This window comes from Pinus tabuliformis, chromosome 9 (genome assembly GCF_031772625.1).
Source record: "Pinus tabuliformis cultivar Carrire ecotype Pingquan chromosome 9, CPIR1, whole genome shotgun sequence".
Classification (NCBI taxonomy): domain Eukaryota; kingdom Viridiplantae; phylum Streptophyta; class Pinopsida; order Pinales; family Pinaceae; genus Pinus; species Pinus tabuliformis.
Genome location: NC_142307.1, coordinates 53,757,811 through 53,767,173, shown reverse-complemented (window position 1 = coordinate 53,767,173; position 9,363 = coordinate 53,757,811). Strand labels below are relative to the sequence as shown.

Here is a 9,363-nt window from a genome sequence, read left to right as displayed (position 1 = left end):
AGAATGATCAAATTAAGATGATGGATTATGGGAAATCTTTAATAAGTGACAATCATTGTAATAGAGCATATATGATGCCTTATTGACTAAGATCATATCACATAGGTTTTCATTGATACTACTCTTCCATATGCTATACACTTATGATGTTTCATCGTCATAATAGACCATCCCTTTTTATAATTAAAATCATATATAATACTATATTGATTACCATGATATAACATATCATATATATTTTCATTAATACTATTCTTCCATATACTATCTAGTTACAGTGTTCTTTATATAACATATCACATTTGTTTTCATTGATACTATTCTTCCATGTGCTATACATGACATTCCCTATATTAACTAAAAATGATATAACATATCACATCTGTAGATGTTTTTATTGACGTTATTTTTCCATATACTATCCATTAATACTATTCTTCCATATACTATCGAGTTACAACGTTCTTTATATAACATATCACATTTGTTTTCATTATACTATTCTTCCATGTGCTATTCATGACATACCCTATATTAACTAAAAATAATATAACATATCACATCTATATGTTTTCATTGATACTATTCTTCCCTGTGCTATTCATGACCTTCCCTATTTTAACCAAAAATAATATAACATATCACATGCAAATGTTTTTATTGATGTTATTTTTCCATATACCATCCACTTCGGCGTGTATTGGATCGTTTTATGATTCTCCGCGTTACTGTCCACTCTAATTCGTTTGAACGTTATTCTACTAGTAAGTCGGAACTTGAGCCAGAGAGCCATCGAAGGGAAAACAAGAGACTTAATGGGGGATTGGCAGGAGCTTGCGCTATCCGCGGGCGTTGCCCTGATCTTCGCCTTCATGATAGCAAAACTAATATCCCGATTCTCGTCGTCCAGAAACGATAAATCAGAAATCACCGGCCCGCAGACAGTGGAATCGATGATCGAAACTCCAAGCAAGGCACAAACCTCGGCAAAGCATTACAGCACAGAAGAAAAATCACAGCTTCACGAGTACAAGGAAGAAATTGGCGAAAAATCCATGAAAAGTGATAGCAAAACCCTAGAATATGAGGGCAAAAGCCTTAAGGATGAGGGTTTTGATGGTCAGACAATGGAGGAATCTGGCTCTGGTGATTTATACGGGGAAGTTTATTTGGATGAGGATGATGATTGGGAAGGAGTTCAGAGCACGGAGTTGGAAGATACTTTCGGGGCTGCAACTTCATATGTTGCATCAATCGCTGCTCAGTCATCTGAGAAGATATCGAATGATGTTCAGTTGCAGTTTTATGGCCTTTACAAGATTGCCACTGAAGGCCCGTGTGGTGTTCCTCAGCCTTCGGCACTCAAGATTACTGCCAGAGCCAAATGGTATTGCTCAATTATTCTCTGTTTTGATAGTTATTTTATAATGAAAGCTGAAATAGTTGCAAGTTTTTCATTCTTGAATGTTTAGCTTTCTGGGTTTGTGACAATATTATTTCACTTAAAGGAATCCAATATATTTTTAGCACTTTAAATTTGGGCGTAATGTGTTTGTAACTTTCACTGGGTTAAAACTAGCAAGAAAGTAATTTCCTGAAAAACTAGTCTTAGCCTAGCCTAGAATTCTTTTTTAGTTGAATGGAACGTGGCTCGTATTTTAAGTGTTTTAAGATTATGGCTCTTTTAGTACTGCAGTGATCTTTATTTACGACAAGGCTGTTTTTGGAGTGTGTTGCTGTCTAGGTTTGACGTTTTACTCATTCAGTTAAAGTGATCTCCCTCCATGAACTCGCTTTGACATTTAAAATTTTTGATAGAAATTGTTTTTGTTATTGTTTCAAAGATAGTTCTAAATGTGTTAAATTAAAATATGGATTTTCTCCTGCTTGAAAATTGAGTGTAAATTATTCTCATCTATTTAACCTTTATTTTTTGATTGCAAAAACTGATCTATCTTTGGCTTCGAATGACACAACTCTGAATTATGGAAGTATATTTATGCTTAACTTTGGCTTTACGTGTTCGCTTGCTAAAAGTAAATCCAGTTTCTCTTGTTTTTATTTGACTTTAGATTCCCTTGCAACGAGTTAATGTTTTTGATTCCTGCGTGTACTATAACCTTATTATTATTAGAATGGGTCTCTGACTAGACTATTTTTCTTCCCTTTGTTTTAGGGATAGTATATGCATGCACTATAAGTTTATAACCGGGTAATTATTAAAATGGGTCTCTAATTAGACAAATTTTCTCCCCTTTTTTTAAGGGATGTATTTTATCATGAAAATGGGCGATTTAGTCACCTTATTCTGGTTTTGTTATGGCTTGCCGGGTTAGTGAAAGCCTCATCACCAAGGTTCAAGACCCTGTAATGACATTGTACCTGTGCTTGTTGTGTGCTGTACTTGTGATAGTGGTGGTGGTCAGGTACAAGTACTGTGTTACTTTAATGGAATAAACACTCCCATTTGTGGCTCCTTAGCTGGGGGACTCTGATTTGAATGTTGTAAGTTGCCTACAGTAACCAGAAACTCTCCCAGATTTTGGAACGGTGAACTTGCTGCATCAGAGTAATTGAAAAACCAATAAAAGATAGTTCTGTTTTGAAATAAATTGTTTTTTGCCTCACAATACGTTTGTTTGATATTGCTTTTGATATGGAAATGTTGGTCCTTTTGGCTTTAAGAATTTTGTTTAAGTTTTTGCATAAATCAGTTTGAATGAGATGTGTGGGTTTTTATCTTGTTCAAAATTCTCTTATTTTGAGATACCATTGTAACATTTTAAAATATATCTCACCCAACTGCTCAAACTGTGTTTCTCATGACTTGTTGTCACAGTCCAGATGTTGGAAATGAAAGGCAACACATTTATTGAACATAAAAGAAAAACTTATTGCTTGGTCAAATTAATGTTTCTTATTTGTGTCCTCGAAACTTGGGTGTAGCCCACTTAGTTCACACTGCTTGTTGGGTTTAGATGGGATAGGCACTCCATAAAATGGGTAGCTCGATGGGTAGGCTATTGGATGACAATAAGTATAATGACAGGGCATGAGAGCTGGGATGGCTGAGTGATGCCGGGGACCATTTTTGGTGGCATGTGCAAGGAATGCTTGGCAAAGATTGGGAACTATGTCTCCAGAAGCGGCTATGCAAAAATACATCACTCTCCTCACTGAGATACAGCCCAAGTGGGTTGATGGCATCAAGAAAGTAAGTATTGAATACTAAATAAAGTTGTGACATTTCTTTGAGCTCTTTTATTTTGCATTTACCATCTCTTGCCTGTCACTTGTTTGACTTCTTTCTTTTGTCTCTCAGAAATGTAAAAAGAAAGAAGAGGAGAGTTCTCAACGATCTACTAGGACAGGAGTAATTGGACCGGTCTTCAGCACATTAATTAATCCAGAGGGATCTGATGATGAGATGTAAGCATCTACATCCCAGTTATAAGGTGGATTATGATGGATTATAAGTAGATTGTGAAGCAGATTTGATACTCTTAATTTATCAAGAGAAATTGTTCTTCTGATGAAATTATTTCTCCCCAGTTTTATAATTGGATTTTGATAGTTATTTTCCCTATTCACGTGCCACTCATCCTTACCTCTTTCCTTTATATAGATTTTGCTAACGCTCTTTGTTCACATAACTTCAACACATGCTTTTTTATTTTTTAAACAGAATGTTGGAAGCTATCCATTCACATGCAAGTGAAGGTGATATTACAAGCCTCTTTCAAGCCTTAGAACAAGGAATCCCTATTGATTTGGAAGGTATTTTCTTTCTTATGTCTACGCTGACTATTATTTGTTAATTGTTTATATTATTGTTCTCATTTAGTCATTACTTTCTCTTAGGGGAAGCAGGTATAGGACTCTTGTTTTTTGTTCTACCTGCATATAGAATGGAAAAATAGAAGTTACACCTCCAAATTGGCATTTCCAGAAGTTTTTGTCATTCGTCCCACACTTTTTTGAAAAATGCATTTCGGACTACAGGAAGTGCTCGTGAAATACATTTTAGACTAAAAGAATGTTAGGGCAACATTATCCACAATACTTGAAATATCTCTTTCCATAAAAATGTTAAATAGAAAAGAAATGTCTTGTAGCATAAACCAAGAGAAAAAAGGGGCTTTGCCTATTTAAAAATAATAATTTTAGATTCGTTCATCTTTCTTAAGGCTATTGACCTTCTTTATTTTATAGTATTTATTTGATTATGTAATTTTTCTAAGCGATTTTATAATTATTTTGAGTCTTATGAGTCAAAGTCCATTATTTTGAGTCATTAGTTAGAATTAATCTCTTAGTCACTATTACAACAGAGTCTAGCCCCCTTGTATGATGTAAAGTCCTAAGCATCAAGGGGCTAGTTTTGTGCACTTAGGAAGACTACTCACTATCACCACAATAACTCTTCCACAATAGCTATGGTTGTCTCTTCTCCAACAAAAGGGGGGCTTTTCCTAAATATAGATTACATAAGGTGTATTTTGAAGATTAAGCCTTAATAAAGTGGGTGGTAGTAGTATAATGGAATAGTGAGTGGTGTGAGAAGGGAAAGATGAAGGAAAACCACAAGAGTAGTGATGCCTACCAAATCTCTGGCAAACAGAGTCAAGGAAGATCACTATATAGAAGGGTATTGTGTCAATAATTAAATAGGAGAGATGTAAATAACATACCAAATTCACCTTGATAGTGTTGAAAATAACTATAAAAATGAGTCTCAGAGAGCCCTATTAGTGCTACCCTTAGAAGCAAAAGGAGGTTGAGTCATAGCTTATCTAGATCCCATGGCTTTTGGCAGGAAAAATAAAGGGGCCACCATAATAAGATAGATAATAATTAAATAAAAGAGGAAAGAAGTCACTTTCGGGAAATTAAGTGACCCATGCCACATGGTATTACCCACGGTTTTTGGAGGAGGAAATTATTCTTAAAAGGGAGAAGGAGATTGAAGGAGGGCATGAGAATACTTTTTTGAAGAAATTGACAAGGAGCTCTAGGAGCTGCTAAGGAAATGGGAAATTCTACTAGGAGCTGATAACACATAGAAGAAAACACTTGACGATTGCATTCCACACACTGTGATCTATACATAAAGCAAGCTATAGAATCTACAATGTGATCACCAACAGTCACCGACTCCAACTGACTATTGATTACTAACAATCTAGAACTTGTACTACGCCGACTATTGAATAGTCATCGTGATTATTATTCTAACACCTCCCTGTAATCACGGCCTATATGTTAACTCGCCTGTTGGTCTAAGTCTCAACTAGGCTTACAAATCTGACTCAAATAAGGAAATGGGAAACCCTACTAGGAGCTGATAACACATAGAAGAAAACACTTGACGACTGCATTCCACATACTGTGATCTATACATAAAGCGAGCTATAGAATCTACAATTTGATCACCAACAGTCACCGACTCCAACTGACTATTGATTACTAACAATCTAGAACTTGTACTACGCCGACTATTGAATAGTCGTCGTGATTATTATTCTGACACCTCCCCTTAATCACGACCTATATGTTAACTCACCTGCTGGTCTAAGTCTCAACTAGGCTTACAAATATGACTCAAATAAGGAAATGGGAAACCCTACAAGGAACTGATAACACATAGAAGAAAACACTTGACGATTGCATTCCACATACTGTGATCTATACATAAAGCGAGCTATAGAATCTACAATCTGATCACCAACAGTCACCGACTCCAACCGACTATTGATTACTAACAATCTAGAACTTGTACTACGCCGACTATTGAATAGTCGTCGTGATTATTATTCTGACACCTCCCCTTAATCATGACCTATATGTTAACTCACCTGCTGGTCTAAGTCTCAACTAGGCTTACAAATATGACTCAAATATTTCATTTTGACTTTCTTTGCTACAGTATATTGATGAAACTTTTTCTTGAACTTGTTGCTCCAAACTTATTTCTTCTTCTTCTTACTCCAAATCATGAACACTGGATATTGCTCCTTGTTACAACTAGGATGATGCCAATTCATTTCAACTCCTTTTTCAACATGTTCACTTCCATCATTGAGAGTTTTTAAGTATTGTTCAATTGACTCATTCATGTTGTTTTCAACAAAGTCCAAGTCTTGATTGTAGATAGACATTACAACTGAGTTATATTCTTCTTTTTCTGTTGCTTCTTCCTGGCTGCTACCAATATCTGCACACTGAGAAACATTCATGAGATTCACTAAATCATAATTTGAGTGCTTTTCATCTTCATCTTTGTCTTCCTCTACCAAATCTTTGTATTTAGTTTCATCTGGCTCATCAAATTGGTATGTAAGCAGAGTTACTCTTCCACTTAACAAATCATCTACAAGTTTCTTCTCCTGTGTTAATTTTAGTTATGTTCTATGCTTAGAGCAATTTATTTCAATTTTCACAGTTAGCTCAATATCTTTTCCAGGTTATAGCAATCACATTAGCATTAAAGTAAATTGCAAATAGAACATAAACATAGATCGCAGAAGACAAGCAAAGACAAGAGGACACAAGATGTGGCGCTAGCCAGGGACAAACCCCAATGTGGGGAAACCCTTGATCAATTCTTCTTATATGTTCTTCAATATTTCAATAGAGAGAGAGAGAGAGAGAGAGAGAGAGAGAGATAGTACATATACAACAGAAGTCAACACTTTGACTTATCTAAGTAAGAGCATAGATCATCTCTAAGTAGATGATACATGAGGTAGCTGAACTCAGTTGAGGACATGCTGCTTCAACTGATTCTCCCAGGTGACTCCATCACCATGTTGCACCACCTATCATTGTGCTGCTCCTCATCATCATATTGCACCTCACTATGCTGCACCATGCTGCACCCATCATCACTATGCAGCATCTCATCATGCTTTACCAATCACGACTGTACCCATCACTGTACTGCATCATGTACCATTGTTGTCCCATGTGCCATTGCTGCACCATGCTTGTCACTGTTGTCCCATGTGCTCGTTGCACCATGCTTGTCATTGTTGTCCCATGTGCTTGCTGCACCATGCTTGCCACCATGTGCTTGCTGCACCTTGCTTATCATACAATTGTCCCAATGTGCTTGCAGCACCATGCTTACCATGTTGTCCCATTGTGTTTGCAGCACCATGGCTGTCCCATTGTAACATTGCTATACCATGCTGCTACCCCTTTGTGCCATCATTACACCATGCCATTGCTGCTGTCCCATTGCACCATGTCATTGCTGCTGTCCCATTGTAAGCATTATTGTGCTTGCACTTCTGGTTAGGGCATGTGCCACTGCCCTTAACCCAACACACAACAAGACTAGCCCTCTAAATGACTGCGACCTAGTCAAGGTAGAGTGCTGCCTCATCATGCTGCTATTTTGGGCATATGGCAGCCTCTAAAGTCTATACTCAGCCTTGTTTTGGAGTGGCTAGGCCTGTGGCCTACCATAGATCTTTGCGACACCCTAACAACACTCCAAAACAGTTAATCCTTACCTCTTGCTGCCCTCAACCAATTTGCAATTCTTCTTTCCTAACTTAGCCTCCATGCAAGTGTGAACAATCCTCATACATCCACTGCACCTTCAGCAACTCGACTTTCAACCACAGATTTCTCCCACGCTGTCCCAAAATCTCCTCGGCCTCCTTTACAACAACTCTGTCCTCCAAAAGACCCATGACTTTGCTGTGGCTAAGACCTATTTGGGTAGCATATAGGTGTCTGCAATTAGGGCTCTTTCTGTCACTGTGTCTAGGGTTAGATCTCCCCTCTAGGACTGCGGCTAGGGCATCCTCCTTAGGACTGCGGCTAGGGCTTCATCATCTAGATTTCTCTTGCCACTAAAACCCAGAACAAGTGGAGAGAAATCAAGAGTGAAGTGTGTGTGAAATGACTCTCAAGTCATCTCCTTTTATAGTAAAACATTGAGCACATGTGGGGGTTATTTGGTTGCTGGCTAACCTTGACGAATTGTCTTATAACACAAATAAATTCATAACTCCATGAATACTTATCGGAATCGGATGATTTTTAGATCAATCCTACACCTCTCGATGAGAGGGATCCAAGAAAATCAGTTGCCATAAATAAGATGACCCACATGGAGTTTGGCCCTAGTTGCCAATTTTAACACTCCCTCTCAACTAGGGAGAACTCCATCCGCTGATCCATCTGCTAGACTATACTATCTCTGCCAACAGTGCCCTGCACTGCTCTGCTATGCTCTGCTGAACCATGAAGAAGAAGAATTGATCAAGAATGTCTCATACCATTCTCTATTGACCCGAAGTCAGTCCCATACGAAGAGAGTGTGTCATACCACTCTTACTGATCCCAGATCAGTTCCAAAAGAGAGTGAGTTATGTCACTCTTACTGATCCCAGATCAGTTCCAAAAGAGAGTGAGTTATGTCACTCTTACTGACCCGAAGTCAGTTTCATTGATCCCAGATCAATATCAAAAGAGAGTGTCTCAAATCACTCAAACTGATCCCAGATCAATGGAGGTCATCCTAGCATAGGGAGTACGGTAGATACAACGATGCGTCCATCGATAATACTACTATGGTCCCTAACCCCATTTCCCTACTCATTGGCCAGATGAGAGGTACTTACCATGAGTCCCAGACTGCATGGGTAGGATGCCTCTACAGGAGAACCACTCGTCCTGTCCTTAAGTCGTCACGAGGTATCACAAGGGAAGGCTAAACCATTCACCCTGTACACAACACACCATTAGGGGAGGGTGAGTCACCCTATGGTCGCTTGTTGCTCCAAGAAGTACCCCAAGCCCCCCAGAGCTCCCAGAGCTCAACGCATGCATCATGTAGGACCCTCATAAGAGGGTCTCCCAATGACTCCAAGTCGTTCTCGAAAAGTCACAAATTTGACCTTTCCTTGGGGCTTTGACAGAATGTATGCGACTTGCACATCAGTCCCAATGCGATGGAGCCTTCTTGCTCATCGATGTACCATATCCCAGATAAGGTAGTATCTGATGTCTATATGCTGGAGCAATCATAGAATACGAGATTCCTCAATAATCAAATCCCCCTCTGGTTGACATAGAAGATCACGGTGGTATCCATCATGTGTCAAACATCTCATTGAAGAGCTTCCACAACCAGGCAGCTTTACACGAGGTCATACTCGTAGCTATGTATTCGGTCTCAGCGGTGCTTATAGCAACTGACTTCTGCTTCCTGCTCATCCAAGATATCGAAGCAGAACCCAAAGAGAATCAACACTCAAGTGCTCTTGCAATCCTCCACACTGCTTGCCCAGTCAGCATTCGAATAATCATGCAGCTTCACATTTTCGGCAGTGTATCTCAATCCATGAG

The 9,363-nt window shown here is 38.5% G+C and overlaps 1 protein-coding gene across 1 annotated transcript in view; it reads left to right on the top strand.

Annotated features, from left to right (window-relative positions):
* Positions 1-674: 674 nt before the first annotated feature.
* The window catches only part of LOC149147083 (acyl-CoA-binding domain-containing protein 1-like), a 60,300-nt gene continuing 51,611 nt past the window's right edge, over positions 675-9,363 (top strand). The window contains exons 1-4 of the mRNA XM_089446134.1: positions 675-1,387; positions 3,109-3,214; positions 3,323-3,429; positions 3,686-3,777. Of these exons, the coding sequence (XP_089302260.1) occupies positions 816-1,387; positions 3,109-3,214; positions 3,323-3,429; positions 3,686-3,777 (877 nt within the window). The 5' untranslated portion in view covers positions 675-815. The remainder of the gene's footprint in view (positions 1,388-3,108; positions 3,215-3,322; positions 3,430-3,685; positions 3,778-9,363) is intronic.